At 46.4% G+C, this 21,792-nt stretch overlaps 1 protein-coding gene across 1 annotated transcript in view; it reads left to right on the plus strand.

Moving 5' to 3' along the window:
- The first annotated feature begins 5,168 nt into the window (after positions 1 to 5,168).
- Positions 5,169 to 21,792, plus strand: part of LOC116359724 (fumarate hydratase, mitochondrial-like) — a 28,799-nt gene continuing 12,175 nt past the window's right edge. Inside the window, exons 1-7 of the mRNA XM_031813077.1 lie at positions 5,169 to 5,336; positions 12,550 to 12,678; positions 12,964 to 13,074; positions 15,542 to 15,718; positions 17,393 to 17,575; positions 19,381 to 19,546; positions 20,135 to 20,338. Of these exons, the coding sequence (XP_031668937.1) occupies positions 5,229 to 5,336; positions 12,550 to 12,678; positions 12,964 to 13,074; positions 15,542 to 15,718; positions 17,393 to 17,575; positions 19,381 to 19,546; positions 20,135 to 20,338 (1,078 nt within the window). The 5' untranslated portion in view covers positions 5,169 to 5,228. The remainder of the gene's footprint in view (positions 5,337 to 12,549; positions 12,679 to 12,963; positions 13,075 to 15,541; positions 15,719 to 17,392; positions 17,576 to 19,380; positions 19,547 to 20,134; positions 20,339 to 21,792) is intronic.

Raw genomic sequence — 21,792 nt, forward strand, 5'->3', positions numbered from 1 at the left:
CTCTCACCAGTTTAAAACAGAGTCCATGACTACGAGCAGGCCCTAGCCTACATGTTGAACATTTGTGTAATATTTCGCAGCCTATTTGGGTGTATTCTATATTCACTGAAGCTGCAATTTTGTAACTCGGCTCTTTTCAGCTCTTTTAACAGTTATTTTTCTTTGTCTTGATGCAAAATTGTGCCGCAAAGCTGAAATCCCATTGACAATAGTTCCACTGATTAGCCGATTCGATTTTTCTACAAGCGAGTCACTCTAATAAAGGGAGCTTTCTAACGTCGTAATTTAGATAAAAGAGACCCGAAGAATAAACACTGATATGAGAGAAGCTGAGACATATAGCCTCACATGAAAGTCAAATCACTACATGGCTAATATTTGGACTTTGACAATGATTGCAGTGAATTGATCGGAGTGGCGTCCGGACTTCTGTTCCGACAACAGCTGATAGTTACAGAGAGCAGGGTGGGTGGTCATCGCTGTCTAATGTCGTCGAGCGGCACCGACGTTGTTGGCGACACATGACCGATTTTAGAGACGTTTTGAATTTAATGGAATCAATTAATAAAAACGGGTTTTAATAAAATCAATTATCATCAAACACCCAACTGTATCTATTCTAAATATGTGGTATATTATTAAAGCTAATGCCATGAATATCCATAAGGCCGTCTAGGCTACTTTATCCAGTCAACTGAGAGAGAAAGTAAGACGGTGTAGCCACAGGCTTTAGGACCATAATCTGTTGTGTCACAGATGGATATTCGTTTTCAACAAATTATACAAACTAGGTCTTCAGCGCTGTTATCACCTGATTAGGTCCATAGTGTTAAAATGAAGGGCTCATTATGATGATTAGGCTACCTACATGTAATTAGGCCCCCAGATTACCAAGTAACATCATAGATTATTGGACAACAATTAAAATGCTTATGGTTTGCGACCTGATTTATGCTGCCTAGTGGTTAGAGCGTTGGACTAGTAACCGAAAGGTTGCTAGATTGAATCCGAGAGTTGACAAGGTAAAAATCTGTCGTTTTGCCCCTGAACAAGGCAGTTAACCCACTGTTCCCCGGTAGGCCGTCATTGTGAATAATATTTTTTCTTAACTGACTTGCCTAGTTAAATAAAGGTAAAATAAAGGTTAGATTAAAAACAACACATAGGGTGGCCTATCATGGTTTCACTTTTCCCCATTGAGTGCCGCCTGCCTGTGTGATTTATGGACCACCTAAACAGAAGGAGCATCATTGCTGCCATCTACAGGAAGATAGATATACAGAGCAGACTAGTTTTTTATTTCTGAAGGGTAAAAACTGTGCATCTCTTATTGAATGACAAACAACAACCATGTCATGTTCCCACTCCTACTAGGAGTAGTACTGTTTACCAATCACCGACGAAAGGGGCGTGGACTTCGGATCCAGAATTTTCACAAAATGTCACGTGAACAAACAACTTCAAATCAGAACAAACCAGAACCAGATCAAAAAGGGTATGGTGGCCGTGACAGGGATTTTAGAAAAGGCCCCCCATCTTGGTGGTGTTGAGAAATGTATGCACTTTTAAAGCTAATTTTCTGCAATTCTACAAATTTTTTACCATGCAAATGAGAGAAAAAGTTGAAGTTTTAAAACTGATCTCTCCTTTAAACTTCTCTCTCATTCAAGGAGTCAATTGGGCGCTAGACCAAAAATCCAACCTGAGCACCAATTATGTGAACAAGAAGCTCAACATATTAAATATTTTCCAGGATTTGAGATAATAATAATAATATATTTAATTTGTTTGGCGCTTTATATTACAGTTATCTAAAACTGAACTTGTCCTCTGCAATATCGTACAGCGTTGAAATCATGACATTAAGTACTTTCGAGGAAAATAGGGACGTTTCTGGAGTCATACCCAGACCTTTAGAAGGGATTGCTTGACGATTAGCTTAGCAACCGCTGATAACGGGAACGTGATTGGTCGACAGTCTGCTGGGCGGAGCGTTATATGTTCCTCTATTCATTTCCTGTTGGGATTCTTATCTCCTCCTTTTCTAATATGGCTCAGCCAACCAAAATCTCACCAGGGGGAGCGGCTGAAAGCGGATGTTTCCGGTTTTCAAGATACAGTATTTTCCATAGAATTAGGAATTAGAATACTAGAATCAGTGGCGATATTAGCATGTAAATCTTGGTATGGCAAACTCAAAAAAGATTTTATGCATGCCAGCAAAGCCACTACACTACACAACACAACACTAAACAATACATTAATTGCACTATATAACGGTGACAAACGGTGCCCACAAACTGTTAGGGCCTACATAAAGATGTCCCAACAGCAGAGCTTTCTTTTCAGCACCGTGGAGTGAATCCTTACCACTGCTACACCTGGTTATCAGCGGAGCCTTGTCTTGCAGAGAAACAGTTCATTCAGACTCATTTACTGCCTTTTAAAAACATACAGTACCAGTCAAAGGTTTGGACATGCCTTCTCATTCCAGTTTTTATATTTTATTTTATATTTACTATTTTCTCCATTGTAGAATAATAGTGAAGACATCAAAACTATAAAATAACATATACGGAATCATGTAGTAACCAAGAAAGTGTTACACAAATCCAAATAAACTTTAAATTTGAGATTCTTCAAAGTAGCCACCCTTTGCCTTGATGACAGCTTGGCACACTCTTGGCATTCTGTTAACCAGCTTCATGATGTAGTCACCTGGAATGCATTTCAATTAACAGGGGTGCCTTGGTAAAAGTTCATTTGTGGAATTTCTTTCCTTCTTAATGAGTTTGAGCCAATCAGTTGTGTTGTGACAAGGTAGGGGTGGTATACAGAAGATAGCCCTATTTGGTAAAGACCAAGTCCATATTATGGCAAGAACAGATCAAATAAGCAAAGAGAAACAACGTCTATCATGATTTTAAGACATGAAAGTCAGTCAATCGGGAAGATTTCAAGAGCTTTTAAAGTTGCTTCAAGTGCAGTCGCAAAAACCATCAAGCGCTTTGATGTAACTGGCTCTCATGAGGACTGCCACAGGAATGGAAGACCCAGAGTTACCTCTGCTGCAGAGGATAAGTTCATTAGAGTTACCTGTCTCTCATGAGGACTGCCACAGGAATGGAAGACCCAGAGTTACCTCTGCTGCAGAGGATAAGTTCATTAGAGTTACCTGTCTCTCATGAGGACCGCCACAGGAATGGAAGACCCAGAGTTACCTCTGCTGCAGAGGATAAGTTCATTAGAGTTACCTGTCTCTCATGAGGACTGCCACAGGAATGGAAGACCCAGAGTTACCTCTGCTGCAGAGGATAAGTTCATTAGAGTTACCTGTCTCTCATGAGGACTGCCACAGGAATGGAAGACCCAGAGTTACCTCTGCTGCAGAGGATAAGTTCATTAGAGTTACCTGTCTCTCATGAGGACCGCCACAGGAATGGAAGACCCAGAGTTACCTCTGCTGCAGAGGATAAGTTCATTAGAGTTACCTGTCTCTCATGAGGACCGCCACAGGAATGGAAGACCCAGAGTTACCTCTGCTGCAGAGGATAAGTTCATTAGAGAGTTAACTGGCTCTCATGAGGACTGCCACAGGAATGGAAGACCCAGAGTTACCTCTGCTGCAGAGGATAAGTTCATTAGAGATACCTGTCTCTCATGAGGACCGCCACAGGAATGGAAGACCCAGAGTTACCTCTGCTGCAGAGGATAAGTTCATTAGAGTTAACTGCACCTCAGATTACAGCCCAAATAAATGCTCACAGAGTTCAAGTAACAGACGCATCTCAACATCAACTGTTCAGAGGAGACTGCGTGGATCAGACCTTCATCGTTGAATTGCTGCAAAGAAACCACTACTAAAGGACACCAATAATAAGAAGAGACTTGCTTGGGCCAAGAAACACAAGCAATGGACATTAGACCGGTGGAAATCTGTCCTCTGATCTGATGAGTTCAAATGTGTGATTTTTGCATCCAACTGCAGTGTCTTCGTGAGACGCAGAGTAGGTGAACGGATGATCTCCGCATGTATGGTTCCCACCGTGAAGCATGGAGGAGGAGGTGTGATGGTGCTTCGCTGGTGACACTGAAGAGGCTATATTGTAGAGGCTGTTTATACCGAAAATTGGCATTAAACCCATACGAACTGTATCTATAATTAAAAATCGAATCAAATCTAATTTTATTGGTCACATACACATATTTAGGAGATGTTATTGCGGATGTAGCGAAATGCTTGTGTTCCTAGCTCCAACAGTGCAGTAATATCTGACTAAATGCTTGTGTTTCTAGCTCCAACAGTGCAGTAGTATCTAACTAAATACTTGTGTTTCTAGCTCCAACATTGTAGTAGTATCTAACTAAATACTTGTGTTCCTATCTCCAACATTGTAGTAATATCTAACAATTCACGACAATACACACATCTAAAAGTAAAACAATGTAATTAATAAATATTTAAATATTAGGACGAGCAATGTCGGAGTGGCATTGACTAAAACAGTAGAATACAGTATATACATTTGAAATGAGTAAAATAGTATGATGAGCTTGAAGGGTACTATGGTGTTGAATGCTGAGCTGTAGTCAACGAACAGCATTCTACATAGATGTGTGCAGAAGTTCCCTGGTTCGCGCCCGGGTATGGGTCTAAAGTTAGTACTGCTACATCAACAAACAACACTTGAAACAACTTAGCCTAAAAATCCTCATAGCATAAATTCAAGTTTAGACAATTAAATTGGTAGCTGCAGTGCTCACCTATCCCTCTGTGCCTATCAGTTATTAGAGATAACAGCTACTCAACATTGAATGATTTCTAGCCTGGAAAGCCGCGTGTGTCCGCTATTTAAAATTATTTTTGACGTGGAGATCCGTCAAAAAGACATGTAAATAGCGCCCACTAGCGGCTATACAGGATACGTGATCGCTTACACATTTGCATTTTCCCAACACAAGTTTAGACAAACCAAAAGGCCAAAAAAATGTAATGACAAATACAGTAATATCAAACAACGTCACTTGTTTCAACGGCATGAAGACAGTCAAATGTAGTATAACATTTTTATATCGCTTTTGATTCGGTGTGCTGCTTTAAATGATACCCCCCCTCACGTGCACAAGAAATGTTGCAAATATATGTTTCCGCCCCCCTAACACAGACGTGTAGTTGGCTCATTTTTAGTTCCGCCCTGGTCTGAAGGGACAGCTGGGTTAATAACGCAATGTATCTCTCTTTGAGAAACGTCCTGCGATTTAACTGCAACCTCCAGGCGTTGCAGAGGAGCCTTTCCAACACAAAGCACAGTCCTGCAGTCATCTCCTCCAGAATGGTACGTTTTGGGGTCTTATCGGGGGTTACAGTCAGTTGTTAGTCCATCGCAGGCCCTGCAAATGACCTTAATAGTTAGCCAAGCTAACTGGTTAGTTAGTGGTACTAGCTCAAATGAAATAGTTAGCCATCTTGCTATCTAGCTTTACATGAATGTAGTAATTCTGTTTTTAGGACAACCGCAGTCTGTCAAACAAGAGAAACACAAGTATTCACAGCAATATTTGGGTAGCAAGCTTGTCATTTGGCTAATGTTATCTTGTCAGGCTGGCAGAAGGTCAAAGTCAGTTTACAACTATCTGCTAACTGGCTAACTTTCACTGCATAACTTACCAAGTAAACACGGAGTTCAAATTGTATTTGTCGCTTGCGCCGAATACAACAGGTGTAGATTTGACCGTGGAACAATTATTTACGAACTATTAACCAACAATACAGATTGAAAACGTAAGAACAATGTCTTAAATAAAAATTAAAAAAAGCAAATAGTTAACGTTACTCAATAAAATAGCAATAACGAAGCTATACAAGGAGCGAGTCAATGTGTAGAGGGGTACGAGGTAGTTGGTGAAAGTAGCCCCTAGGAATCTAACATAAAGGCTCACTTTTGGTGAACAGTCCCATCACAAGTCAGACTGTACAAGGCAGCCGCTACTCTTCCTGTGGTCCAGCACAAATGAAGGCAGTAATATACATAATAATACCATTTTTAAAAAACATTAAAATACATTTTACAACAGATTTCACAATACATTGTGTGCCCTCCGGCCACTACTCTACTACAACACAATCCGTGTGTGTGTGTGTGTGTGTGTGTGTGTGTGTGTGTGTGTGTGTGTGTGTGTCTCTGTCCTCAATGTTCAATAAGGTGTATTTTTATCTGTTTCTTAAATCAGATTTTACTGCTTTTGTTAGTTACCTGATGTGGAATAGAGTTCCATGTAGTCATGGCTCTATGTAGTACTGTGGAATAGAGTTCCATGGAGTCATGGCTCTATGTAGTACTGTGGAATAGAGTTCCATGTAGTCATGGCTCTATGTAGTACTGTGGAATAGAGTTCCATGGAGTCATGGCTCTATGTAGTACTGTGGAATAGAGTTCCATGTAGTCATGGCTCTATGTAGTACTGTGGAATAGAGTTCCATGTAGTCATGTCTCTATGTAGTACTGTGGAATAGAGTTCCATGTAGTCATGGCTCTATGTAGTACTGTGGAATAGAGTTCCATGTAGTCATGGCTCTATGTAGTACTGTGGAATAGAGTTCCATGTAGTCATGGCTCTATGTAGTACTGTGGAATAGAGTTCCATGTAGTCATGGCTCTATGTAGTACTGTGGAATAGAGTTCCATGGAGTCATGGCTCTATGTAGTACTGTGGAATAGAGTTCCATGGAGTCATGGCTCTATGTAGTACTGTGGAATAGAGTTCCATGGAGTCAGTGCTCTATGTAGTACTGTGGAATAGAGTTCCATGTAGTCATGGCTCTATGTAGTACTGTGGAATCGAGTTACATGTAGTAATGTCTCTATGTAGTACTGTGGAATAGAGTTCCATGTAGTCATGGCTCTATGTAGTACTGTGGAATAGAGTTCCATGTAGTAATGGCTCTATGTAGTACTGTGGAATAGAGTTCCATGGAGTCATGGCTCTATGTAGTACTGTGGAATAGAGTTCCATGGAGTCATGGCTCTATGTAGTACTGTGGAATAGAGTTCCATGTAGTCATGGCTCTATGTAGTACTGTGGAATAGAGTTCCATGGAGTCATGGCTCTATGTAGTACTGTGGAATAGAGTTCCATGGAGTCATGGCTCTATGTAGTACTGTGGAATAGAGTTCCATGGAGTCATGGCTCTATGTAGTACTGTGGAATAGAGTTCCATGGAGTCAGGGCTCTATGTAGTACTGTGGAATAGAGTTCCATGGAGTCATGGCTCTATGTAGTACTGTGGAATAGAGTTCCATGGAGTCATGGCTCTATGTAGTACTGTGGAATAGAGTTCCATGGAGTCATGGCTCTATGTAGTACTGTGGAATAGAGTTCCATGGAGTCATGGCTCTATGTAGTACTGTGGAATAGAGTTCCATGGAGTCATGGCTCTATGTAGTACTGTGGAATAGAGTTCCATGGAGTCATGGCTCTATGTAGTACTGTGGAATAGAGTTCCATGGAGTCATGGCTCTATGTAGTACTGTGGAATAGAGTTCCATGGAGTCATGGCTCTATGTAGTACTGAGGAATAGAGTTCCATGTAGTCATGGCTCTATGTAGTACTGTGGAATAGAGTTCCATGGAGTCATGGCTCTATGTAGTACTGTGGAATAGAGTTCCATGGAGTCAGGGCTCTATGTAGTACTGTGGAATAGAGTTCCATGGAGTCATGGCTCTATGTAGTACTGTGGAATAGAGTTCCATGTAGTCATGGCTCTATGTAGTACTGAGGAATAGAGTTCCATGGAGTCAGGGCTCTGTGTAGTACTGTGGAATAGAGGTCCATGTAGTCATGGCTCTGTGTGGTACTGTGGAATAGAGTTCCATGTAGTCAGGGCTCTATGTAGTACTGTGGAATAGAGTTCCATGGAGTCATGGCTCTATGTAGTACTGTGGAATAGAGTTCCATGGAGTCAGGGCTCTATGTAGTACTGTGGAATAGAGTTCCATGGAGTCATGGCTCTATGTAGTACTGTGGAATAGAGTTCCATGTAGTCATGGCTCTATGTAGTACTGTGGAATAGAGTTCCATGGAGTCATGGCTCTATGTAGTACTGTGGAATAGAGTTCCATGGAGTCATGGCTCTATGTAGTACTGTGGAATAGAGTTCCATGGAGTCATGGCTCTATGTAGTACTGTGGAATAGAGTTCCATGGAGTCATGGCTCTATGTAGTACTGTGGAATAGAGTTCCATGGAGTCATGGCTCTATGTAGTACTGTGGAATAGAGTTCCATGGAGTCATGGCTCTATGTAGTACTGTGGAATAGAGTTCCATGGAGTCATGGCTCTATGTAGTACTGTGGAATAGAGTTCCATGGAGTCATGGCTCTATGTAGTACTGTGGAATAGAGTTCCATGGAGTCATGGCTCTATGTAGTACTGTGGAATAGAGTTCCATGGAGTCATGGCTCTATGTAGTACTGTGGAATAGAGTTCCATGGAGTCATGGCTCTATGTAGTACTGTGGAATAGAGTTCCATGGAGTCATGGCTCTATGTAGTACTGTGGAATAGAGTTCCATGGAGTCATGGCTCTATGTAGTACTGTGGAATAGAGTTCCATGGAGTCATGGCTCTATGTAGTACTGTGGAATAGAGTTCCATGGAGTCATGGCTCTATGTAGTACTGTGGAATAGAGTTCCATGGAGTCATGGCTCTATGTAGTACTGTGGAATAGAGTTCCATGGAGTCATGGCTCTATGTAGTACTGTGGAATAGAGTTCCATGGAGTCATGGCTCTATGTAGTACTGTGGAATAGAGTTCCATGGAGTCATGGCTCTATGTAGTACTGTGGAATAGAGTTCCATGGAGTCATGGCTCTATGTAGTACTGTGGAATAGAGTTCCATGGAGTCATGGCTCTATGTAGTACTGTGGAATAGAGTTCCATGGAGTCATGGCTCTATGTAGTACTGTGGAATAGAGTTCCATGGAGTCATGGCTCTATGTAGTACTGTGGAATAGAGTTCCATGGAGTCATGGCTCTATGTAGTACTGTGGAATAGAGTTCCATGGAGTCATGGCTCTATGTAGTACTGTGCCCCTCCCATAGTCTGTTCTGGACTTAGGGACTGTGAAGATTCATTCAAAACAACCATAATTTTACCTTTATTTAACCAGGCAAGTCAGTTAAGAACACATTCTTATTTTCAATGACGGCCTGGGAACAGTGGGTTAACTGCTTGTTCAGGGGCAGAACGACAGCGCTAAGCACTAGGCTACCCTGCCGCCTCTCCACTCTAACCACTAGGCTACCCTGCCGCCCCTCCACTCTAACCACTAGGCTACCCTGCCGCCCCTCCACTCTAACCACTATGCTACCCTGCCGCCCCTCCACTCTAACCACTAGGCTACCCTGCCGCCCCTCCACTCTAACCACTAGGCTACCTGCCGCCCCTACACTCTAACCACTAGGCTACCCTGCCGCCCCTCCACTCTAACCACTAGGCTACCCTGCCGCCCCTCCTCTCTAACCACTAGGCTACCCTGCCGCCCCTCCACTCTAACCACTAGGCTACCTGCCGCCCCTCCACTCTAACCACTAGGCTACCCTGCCGCCCCTCCACTCTAACCACTAGGCTACCCTGCCGCCCCTCCACTCTAACCACTCGGCTACCCTGCCGCCCCTCCACTCTAACCACTCGGCTACCCTGCCGCCCCTCCACTCTAACCACTCGGCTACCCTGCCGCCCCTCCACTCTAACCACTAGGCTACCCTGCCGCCCCTCCACTCTAACCACTAGGCTACCCTGCCGCCCCTCCACTCTAACCACTAGGCTACCCTGCCGCCTCTACACTCTAACCACTAGGCTACCCTGCCGCCTCTACACTCTAACCACTAGGCTACCCTGCCGCCTCTACACTCTAACCACTAGGCTACCCTGCCGCCTCTACACTCTAACCACCAGGCTACCCTGCAGCCTCTACACTCTAACCACCAGGCTACCCTGCCGCCTCTACACTCTAACCACTAGGCTACCCTGCCGCCCCTACACACTAACCACTAGGCTACCCTGCCGCCTCTACACTCTAACCACTAGGCTACCCTGCCGCCTCTACACTCTAACCACTAGGCTACCCTGCCGCCCCTACACTCTAACCACTAGGCTACCCTGCCGCCCCTACACACTAACCACTAGGCTACCCTGCCGCCTCTACACTCTAACCACTAGGCTACCCTGCAGCCTCTACACTCTAACCACTAGGCTACCCTGCCGCCTCTACACTCTAACCACTAGGCTACCCTGCCGCCCCTCCACTCTAACCACTAGGCTACCCTGCCGCCCCTACACTCTAACCACTAGGCTACCCTGCAGCCTCTACACTCTAACCACTAGGCTACCCTGCCGCCTCTACACTCTAACCACTAGGCTACCCTGCCGCCTCTACACTCTAACCACTAGGCTACCCTGCCGCCTCTACACTCTAACCACTAGGCTACCCTGCCGCCTCTACACTCTAACCACTAGGCTACCCTGCCGCCCCTCCACTCTAACCACTAGGCTACCCTGCCGCCCCTCCTCTCTAACCACTAGGCTACCCTGCCGCCCCTCCACTCTAACCACTAGGCTACCTGCCGCCCCTCCACTCTAACCACTAGGCTACCCTGCCGCCCCTCCTCTCTAACCACTAGGCTACCCTGCCGCCCCTCCACTCTAACCACTCGGCTACCCTGCCGCCCCTCCACTCTAACCACTCGGCTACCCTGCCGCCCCTCCACTCTAACCACTCGGCTACCCTGCCGCCCCTCCACTCTAACCACTAGGCTACCCTGCCGCCCCTCCACTCTAACCACTAGGCTACCCTGCCGCCCCTCCACTCTAACCACTAGGCTACCCTGCCGCCTCTACACTCTAACCACTAGGCTACCCTGCCGCCTCTACACTCTAACCACTAGGCTACCCTGCCGCCTCTACACTCTAACCACTAGGCTACCCTGCCGCCTCTACACTCTAACCACCAGGCTACCCTGCAGCCTCTACACTCTAACCACCAGGCTACCCTGCCGCCTCTACACTCTAACCACTAGGCTACCCTGCCGCCCCTACACACTAACCACTAGGCTACCCTGCCGCCTCTACACTCTAACCACTAGGCTACCCTGCCGCCTCTACACTCTAACCACTAGGCTACCCTGCCGCCTCTACACTCTAACCACTAGGCTACCCTGCCGCCTCTACACTCTAACCACTAGGCTACCCTGCCGCCTCTACACTCTAACCACTAGGCTACCCTGCCGCCCCTACACTCTAACCACTAGGCTACCCTGCCGCCCCTACACACTAACCACTAGGCTACCCTGCCGCCTCTACACTCTAACCACTAGGCTACCCTGCAGCCTCTACACTCTAACCACTAGGCTACCCTGCCGCCTCTACACTCTAACCACTAGGCTACCCTGCCGCCCCTCCACTCTAACCACTAGGCTACCCTGCCGCCCCTACACTCTAACCACTAGGCTACCCTGCCGCCCCTACACACTAACCACTAGGCTACCCTGCCGCCTCTACACTCTAACCACTAGGCTACCCTGCAGCCTCTACACTCTAACCACTAGGCTACCCTGCCGCCTCTACACTCTAACCACTAGGCTACCCTGCCGCCCCTCCACTCTAACCACTAGGCTACCCTGCCGCCCCTACACTCTAACCACTAGGCTACCCTGCAGCCTCTACACTCTAACCACTAGGCTACCCTGCCGCCTCTACACTCTAACCACTAGGCTACCCTGCCGCCCCTACACACTAACCACTAGGCTACCCTGCCGCCCCTACACACTAACCACTAGGCTACCCTGCCGCCTCTACACTCTAACCACTAGGCTACCCTGCAGCCTCTACACTCTAACCACTAGGCTACCCTGCCGCCTCTACACTCTAACCACTAGGCTACCCTGCCGCCCCTACACTCTAACCACTAGGCTACCCTGCAGCCTCTACACTCTAACCACTAGGCTACCCTGCCGCCTCTACACTCTAACCACTAGGCTACCCTGCCGCCTCCACACTCTAACCACTAGGCTACCTGCCACCTCTACACTCTAACCACTAGGCTACCCTGATGGTGGTTTACTGATGTAAGATGTCTTTGGTACATTGGTATGGCCTATACTCCAAAATGAAACAAATTCGAGCAATCGCCTTTGAGTATGGTCTTTTATTATGCATAGTGGACTGGCTATGCTCAGTGGTGTAAAGTACTTACAGTAAAAATACTCTAAACTCTGTGGAGCAGTCGAGGTACTTGGCAAACTGCATACCAACACTACCGCTGGCACAGAGCACTAATGGCTGCGTAGGTATTTGTTTACCTACAATTGGCTAGGAGTTCTGTATCTAAACACCTGATAGGTCAGCCTGAGAAACAACCTGTTGTTCAGATAGCTAGCTACTACTTTTTGTTGTTGTTGAGATTATGCCTCTCCAACCAAATAACCATGTAGTAACCCAGACTAACTTTTCATCTTTGCTATTTGACTGTCTCGATGTTGTTGTTCAGTCTTCAGAGTACAGAATTGAGGCAGACACCTTCGGAGAGCTGAAGGTGCCCGTTGACAAGTATTATGGGGCTCAGACAGTCCGATCCACCATGAACTTCAAGATCGGAGGACCGTCGGAGAGAATGCCAGTAAGTTCAGACGAGATGCTACTTCATCTATCAAGGTGTAGCTTGAGCCCTGAGACACGGCTGTGGATCCCTGTGGCTGTAGGTCACCTGTCCCACCATGTCTCGGGGGGGGGGGGGTCATTGTAGCTAGCTCTCGCTACAAATTGGACACACTTCCTTGCAACAATTTCCTGCCCAGATTCAGATCAGACTAAAGGTTACTTCCTGTATCCAGCGTATCGTAGTGTATCAGTGAAATCATCGTAGCGCCACACGTCCTCACTACTGTCTTTGGTGTCCCAACAGATCCAGGTGATCAAAGCCTTTGGGATTCTGAAGAGGGCTGCTGCAGAGGTCAACAAGGACTACGGACTGGACCCGAGGCTGGCTGATGCCATCGTGCAGGCTGCTGATGAGGTGCCTGATACAGGGGGAACAGCCACACCACTACAGGAGAGGGTCGCATGACTGTCAACGTTGTGACAGATTAGACTGGGTACCTGTCTACTAACACAGATTAAACAGATCAGCCTGGGTACCAGTCTACTAACACAGATTAGGCAGATCAGCCTGGGTACCTGTCTACTAACACAGATTAAACAGATCAGCCTGGGTACCAGTCTACTAACACAGATTAGGCAGATCAGCCTGGGTACCTGTCTACTAACACAGATTAGACAGATCAGCCTGGGTACCTGTCTAGTTCTAACACAGATTAGGCAGATCAGCCTGGGTACCAGTCTAGTTCTAACACTGATTAGACAGATCAGCCCGGGTACCTGTCTACTAACACAGATTAGACAGATCAGCCTGGGTACCAGTCTAGTTCTAACACAGATTAGGCAGATCAGCCTGGGTACCTGTCTAGTTCTAACACAGATTAGGCAGATCAGCCTGGGTACCAGTCTAGTTCTAACACAGATTAGGCAGATCAGCCTGGGTACCAGTCTAGTTCTAACACAGATTAGGCAGATCAGCCTGGGTACCAGTCTAGTTCTAACACAGATTAGGCAGATCAGCCTGGGTACCAGTCTAGTTCTAACACAGATTAGGCAGATCAGCCTGGGTACCAGTCTAGTTCTAACACAGATTAGGCAGATCAGCCTGGGTACCAGTCTAGTTCTAACACAGATTAGGCAGATCAGCCTGGGTACCAGTCTAGTTCTAACACAGATTAGGCAGATCAGCCTGGGTACCAGTCTAGTTCTAACACAGATTAGGCAGATCAGCCTGGGTACCAGTCTAGTTCTAACACAGATTAGGCAGATCAGCCTGGGTACCAGTCTAGTTCTAACACAGATTAGGCAGATCAGCCTGGGTACCAGTCTAGTTCTAACACAGATTAGGCAGATCAGCCTGGGTACCAGTCTAGTTCTAACACAGATTAGGCAGATCAGCCTGGGTACCAGTCTAGTTCTAACACAGATTAGGCAGATCAGCCTGGGTACCAGTCTAGTTCTAACACAGATTAGGCAGATCAGCCTGGGTACCAGTCTAGTTCTAACACAGATTAGGCAGATCAGCCTGGGTACCAGTCTAGTTCTAACACAGATTAGGCAGATCAGCCTGGGTACCAGTCTAGTTCTAACACAGATTAGGCAGATCAGCCTGGGTACCAGTCTAGTTCTAACACAGATTAGGCAGATCAGCCTGGGTACCAGTCTAGTTCTAACACAGATTAGGCAGATCAGCCTGGGTACCAGTCTAGTTCTAACACAGATTAGGCAGATCAGCCTGGGTACCAGTCTAGTTCTAACACAGATTAGGCAGATCAGCCTGGGTACCAGTCTAGTTCTAACACAGATTAGGCAGATCAGCCTGGGTACCAGTCTAGTTCTAACACATATTAATTAGACAGATCAGCCTGGGTACCTGTCTACTAACACAGATTAGACAGATCAGCCTGGGTACCTGTCTACTAACACAGATTAGACAGATCAGCCTGGGTACCAGTCTACTAACACTGATTAGACAGATCAGCCTGGGTACCTGTCTACTAACACAGATTAGACAGATCAGCCTGGGTACCTGTCTACTAACACAGATTAGACAGATCAGCCTGGGTACCTGTCTACTAACACAGATTAGACAGATCAGCCTGGGTACCTGTCTACTAACACAGATTAGACAGATCAACCTGGGTACCAGTCTACTAACACAGATTAGACAGATCAGCCTGGGTACCTGTCTAGTTCTAACACCGATTAGACAGATCAACCTGGGTACCTGTCTAGTTCTAACATTAGGCTACACTGCTGTAGAGAATAGCTATAGCTTTTGATACAGTACAGAGCAAAACGCAGAGCACTAGACCTTGCTACCTAGCCTGGTCCCAGACCTGTTTGTGTTGTTGGCAAGACGGCACAAACAGATCTGGGATCAAGCTATTCGCTAGCTACATTAGTCCTACTAGTTACATTTAGCCATGGTGCCTCATTCTACTGATGAATGCCTTGGTACCGGTCTTCGTACTGGTCTTGGCCTTGGTACCGGTCTTGGCCTTGGTACTGGTCTGGGCCTTGGTACCCTGGTCTGATGTCCATGTTCCTCGGACCAGACTAAGGCATGTTGACCTCTCTGGTCTGATGTCCATGTTCCTTGGACCAGACTAAGGCATGTTGGCCTCTCTGGTCTGATGTCCATGTTGACCTCTCTGGTCTGATGTCCATGTTCCTTGGACCAGACTAAGGCATGTTGACCTCTCTGGTCTGATGTCCATGTTCCTTGGACCAGACTAAGGCATGTTGGCCTCTCTGGTCTGATGTCCATGTTGACCTCTCTGGTCTGATGTCCATGTTCCTTGGACCAGACTAAGGCATGTTGACCTCTCTGGTCTGATGTCCATGTTGACCTCTCTGGTCTGATGTCCATCTTCCTTTACTAGGTGGCAGCTGGTAAGCTGGATGACCATTTTCCTCTGGTGGTGTGGCAGACCGGGTCAGGAACTCAGTCCAACATGAACGTCAACGAGGTGATCAGCAACAGGGCCATCGAGATCCTCGGAGGGAAGCTGGGGAGCAAGGACCCTGTTCACCCCAACGACCACGTCAACAAAAGCCAGGTGGGCTAACCATTCAGAAACGCTTTCTCATTTCATACTAAATGTTGAGGAAGGAAATAAACCGTTTTTCACCCAGATAGAAGTAGCTAGTTTTATTTGGGCCCTCAGGAGGGTAACAGACTGTAGCGTTTGCCCTCAGGAGGGTAACAGACTGTAGCGTTTGCCCTCAGGAGGGTAACAGACTGTAGCGTTTGCCCGCAGGAGGGTAACAGACTGTAGCGTTTGCCCTCAGGAGGGTAACAGACTGTAGCGTTTGCCCTCAGGAGGGTAACAGACTGTAGCGTTTGCCCTCAGGAGGGTAACAGACTGTAGCGTTTGCCCTCAGGAGGGTAACAGACTGTAGCGTTTGCCCTCAGGAGGGTAACAGACTGTAGCGTTTGCCCTCAGGAGGGTAACAGACGGTAGCGTTTGCCCTCAGGAGGGTAACAGACGGTAGCGTTTGCCCTCAGGAGGGTAACAGACTGTAGCGTTTGCCCTCAGGAGGGTAACAGACGGTAGCGTTTGCCCTCAGGAGGGTAACAGACGGTAGCGTTTGCCCTCAGGAGGGTAACAGACGGTAGCGTTTGCCCTCAGGAGGGTAACAGACGGTAGCGTTTGCCCTCAGGAGGGTAACAGACGGTAGCGTTTGCCCTCAGGAGGGTAACAGACGGTAGCGTTTGCCCTCAGGAGGGTAACAGACGGTAGCGTTTGCCCTCAGGAGGGTAACAGACGGTAGCGTTTGCCCTCAGGAGGGTAACAGACGGTAGCGTTTGCCCTCAGGAGGGTAACAGACGGTAGCGTTTGCCCTCAGGAGGGTAACAGACTGTAGCGTTTGCCCTCAGGACGGTAACAGACTGTAGCGTTTGCCCTCAGGAGGGTAACAGACGGCAGCGTTTGCCCTCAGGAGGGTAACAGACTGCAGCGTTTGCCCTCAGGACGGTAACAGACTGTAGCGTTTGCCCTCAGGAGGGTAACAGACTGTAGCGTTTGCCCTCAGGAGGGTAACAGACGGCAGCGTTTGCCCTCAGAAGGGTAACAGACTGTAGCGTTTGCCCTCAGGACGGTAACAGACTGCAGCGTTTGCCCTCAGAAGGGTAACAGACTGCAGCGTTTGCCCTCAGGACGGTAACAGACTGTAGCGTTTGCCCTCAGGACGGTAACAGACTGCAGCGTTTGCCCTCAGGAGGGTAACAGACGGCAGCGTTTGCCCTCAGAAGGGTAACAGACGGCAGCGTTTGCCCTCAGGACGGTAACAGACTGCAGCGTTTGCCCTCAGGAGGGTAACAGACTGCAGCGTTTGCCCTCAGGAGGGTAACAGACTGCAGCGTTTGCCCTCAGGACGGTAACAGACTGTAGCGTTTGCCCTCAGAAGGGTAACAGACTGCAGCGTTTGCCCTCAGGACGGTAACAGACTGTAGCGTTTGCCCTCAGAAGGGTAACAGACTGCAGCGTTTGCCCTCAGGACGGTAACAGACTGCAGCGTTTGCCCTCAGAAGGGTAACAGACTGCAGCGTTTGCCCTCAGGACGGTAACAGACTGTAGCGTTTGCAGCATTTAGTTAATTGTTTTTATTCATGGCTATCTGAAAAGCTCAGGCAAAGAGTTTGTTTGATATGTAATCTGTATGTAAATAGTTGGGTCTTTCAGAGTATTTGAATGGACCTGTAGTTGACGTCACCTCGTCTGCTCTTGCAGAGCTCCAACGATACGTTCCCCACAGCCATGCACATCGCAGCAGCCAAAGAGGTCCACGAGGTTCTGCTGCCCGGTCTACAACACCTCCACGATGCCCTGCACGCCAAGGCTGTGGAGTTTAAAGACATCATCAAGATCGGACGCACACACACACAGGACGCTGTGCCGTTGTCTCTGGGACAGGTACAGTACACACACAGGACGCTGTGCCGTTGTCTCTGGGACAGGTACAGTACACACACAGGACGCTGTGCCGTTGTCTCTGGGACAGGTACAGTACACACACAGGACGCTGTGCCGTTGTCTCTGGGACAGGTACAGTACGCTGTGCCGTTGTCTCTGGGACAGGTACAGGACGCTGTGCCGTTGTCTCTGGGACAGGTACAGGACGCTGTGCCGTTGTCTCTGGGACAGGTACAGGACGCTGTGCCGTTGTCTCTGGGACAGGTACAGGACGCTGTGCCGTTGTCTCTGGGACAGGTACAGGACGCTGTGCCGTTGTCTCTGGGACAGGTACAGGACGCTGTGCCGTTGTCTCTGGGACAGGGGATGGACATAGACATGCTGTTTAAAGCTCTGTGACGTGTCTCGGGGGATTACTGAAGACAGCGTCTCTAATGATCATGATCATGCTAATTGATTAATTCAGCTGTGACCAGTGTCATGTCATGTGATAATCTTTGTGCCTGTCTCTGTGATATGTTTTGTCACGATACCAGTTTTAGAATCCCGATACTCGATACCGTAAATGATACCATCGCTGTCAGTCCCACTGTATTTAGTTTACTGAACAAATGGCCACTGGATTGATGTAAATAATCATGATGTCATTCTGCCAGGAAGGCATGGGCTACTTTGTAGTACACTTTTAATTGAGAAGGTTTTTGGGAAAGCTTTTCCAGCTACCAGCAGACGATTGTCATTAGCATTATCGCCTCATTAGCCTTTCCAGATACCAGCAGACGGTTGACATTAGCATTATCGCCTCATTAGCCTTTCCAGATACCAGCAGACGGTTGACATTAGCATTCTCGCCTCATTAGCCTTTCCAGCTACCAGCAGACGGTTGACATTAGCATTCTCGCCTCATTAGCCTTTCCAGATACCAGCAGACGGTTGACATTAGCATTCTCGCCTCATTAGCCTTTCCAGCTACCAGCAGACGGTTGACATTAGCATTCTCGCCTCATTAGCCTTTCCAGATACCAGCAGACGGTTGACATTAGCATTCTCGCCTCATTAGCCTTTCCAGATACCAGCAGACGGTTGACATTAGCATTCTCGCCTCATTAGCCTTTCCAGATACCAGCAGACGGTTGACATTAGCATTCTCGCCTCATTAGCCTTTCCAGCTACCAGCAGACGGTTGACATTAGCATTCTCGCCTCATTAGCCTTTCCAGATACCAGCAGACGGTTGACATTAGCACACAGACGGGCATTCCCTTGCCGTTGTCTCATGAGGAAGTTGCAGGGAATATGAATAACTGTTCGTGGTTTATGATAAACTTGGACAAATTTTATTAATTCCGAAGCATTTACTTTTTTTCCAAACGTGAGACACTTTTTTTGATAGAAGAAACAAAAGTTTTGTAACGACCCATTTTTCGTGTTGTATTGGAGAAGTGCAGATGTTTCGGTGTACTGTACGTGCAACACTAGTGTGATAACATACTAGTCTGCTAGATGTCAACTGTCCTAATGAGCCATTTAAAATGTATTTCTACCAGCCGACCAACTGTCCTAATGAGCCATTTAAAATGTATTTCTACCAGCCGACCAACTGTCCTAATGAGCCATTTAAAATGTATTTCTACCAGTCGACCAACTGTCCTAATGAGCCATTTAAAATGTATTTCTACCAGTCGACCAACTGTCCTAATGAGCCATTTAAAATGTATTTCTACCAGTCGACCAACTGTCCTAATGAGCCATTTAAAATGTATTTCTACCAGCCGACCAACTGTCCTGTTTCTCTTCGTTTTACAGGAGTTCGGTGGGTATGTGCAGCAGGTAAAGTACAGTATTGAGCGAGTGAAGACGGCCATGCCCAGAATATATGAGCTGGCAGCAGGAGGTACTGCCGTGGGCACGGGCCTCAACACGCGCATCGGCTTCGCTGAGAAAGTAGCAGCTACTGTCGCCTCTCTCACAGGTACAGGAAGCTACACACATATACACACACACACACACACATTTCATAATGGTTATCATAGTCATGTCTGGTCCACGTTTTCTCACTACTGGTGTCCCCCAGGTCTCTGCACTAGGTCCTCTATAATGTCTCACTACTGGTGTCCCCCAGGGCTCTGCACAAGGTCCTCTATAATGTCTCACTACTGGTGTCCCCCAGGGCTCTGTACTAGGTCCTCTTTAATGTCTCACTACTGGTGTCTCCCAGGGCTCTACACTAGGTCCTCTATAATGTCTCACTACTAGTGTCCCCCAGGGCTCTGTACTAGGTCCTCTTTAATGTCTCACAAGTGGTGTCCCCCTGGGCTCTGTACTAGGTCATCTTTAATGTATCACTACTGGTGTCCCCCAGGGCTCTGCACTAGGTCCTCTCCTGTTTTCTCTGTACACCAAGTCACTTGGTTCTGTCAGAGGGTTTGCATTGTGATGTTATGGCTACAGTTTACCCTCCCAGCTGTTATCATAAGTCAGACATTACATACTCTGTCAACCTTGAATTGTTTTTGTTTTTATCAAGACCTGTCTACATGATGTCATATCCTGTCTCCAGGTCTGCCGTTCGTGACTGCTCCCAACAAATTTGAGGCTCTGGCGGCCCACGATGCTCTGGTGGAGCTGAGTGGAGCGTTGAACACGGTGGCCGTCAGTATGATGAAGATCGCCAATGATATCCGCTTCCTGGGGTCCGGGCCCCGCTCTGGCCTGGGAGAACTCTGTCTGCCTGAGAACGAGCCTGGTAGCAGCATCATGCCTGGTGAGTTTCCGTAGTCTGGTTTTCACCATTGTTGTCGAGCATAACACAATATAGTTCACTGTCAAATCAAATTCGATTGGTTTCATACACGTGTTTAGCAGATGTTATTGCGAGTGTAGCGAAATGCTTGTTTTTCTAGCTCCGACAGTGCAGTAATATCTAACATGTAATCAAACAATTTCACAACAACTACCCAATACACACAAATCTTAGTAAAGGAATGGATTAAGAATATATAAATATATGGATGAGCAACGTCAGAGCGGCACAGACTAAGATACAGTAGAATAGGATAGAATACAGTATATACATATGAGATGAGTAATGTCAGAGCGGCACAGACTAAGATACAGTAGAATAGGATAGAATACAGTATATACATATGAGATGAGTAATGTCAGAGCGGCAGAGACTGAGATACAGTAGAATAGAATACAGTATATACATATGAGATGAGTAATGTCAGAGCGGCAGAGACTGAGATACAGTAGAATAGAATACAGTATATACATATGAGATGAGTAATGTCAGAGCGGCAGAGACTGAGATACAGTAGAATAGAATACAGTATATACATATGAGATGAGCAATGTCAGAGCGGCAGAGACTAAGATACAGTAGAATAGGATACAGTATATAGATATGAGATGAGTAATGCATAGACTAAGATACAGTAGAATAGGATACAGTATATACATATGAGATGAGTAATGCATAGACTGAGATACAGTAGGATAGAATACAGTATATACATATGAGATGAGTAATGCATAGACTAAGATACAGTAGAATAGAATACAGTATATACATATGAGATGAGTAATGTCAGAGCGGCACAGACTGAGATACAGTAGGATAGAATACAGTATATACATATGAGATGAGTAATGCATAGACTGAGATACAGTAGAATAGAATACAGTATATACATATGAGATGAGTAATGCATAGACTGAGATACAGTAGGATAGAATACAGTATATACATATGAGATGAGTAATGCATAGACTAAGATACAGTAGAATAGGATAGAATACAGTATATACATATGAGATGAGTAATGTCAGAGCGGCACAGACTAAGATACAGTAGAATAGGATAGAATACAGTATATACATATGAGATGAGTAATGTCAGAGCGGCAGAGACTGAGATACAGTAGAATAGAATACAGTATATACATATGAGATGAGTAATGTCAGAGCGGCAGAGACTGAGATACAGTAGAATAGAATACAGTATATACATATGAGATGAGTAATGTCAGAGCGGCAGAGACTGAGATACAGTAGAATAGAATACAGTATATACATATGAGATGAGCAATGTCAGAGCGGCAGAGACTAAGATACAGTAGAATAGGATACAGTATATAGATATGAGATGAGTAATGCATAGACTAAGATACAGTAGAATAGGATACAGTATATACATATGAGATGAGTAATGCATAG

This window comes from Oncorhynchus kisutch, unplaced genomic scaffold (assembly GCF_002021735.2).
Source record: "Oncorhynchus kisutch isolate 150728-3 unplaced genomic scaffold, Okis_V2 Okis04b-Okis11a_hom, whole genome shotgun sequence".
Taxonomy (NCBI): Eukaryota; Metazoa; Chordata; class Actinopteri; order Salmoniformes; family Salmonidae; genus Oncorhynchus; species Oncorhynchus kisutch.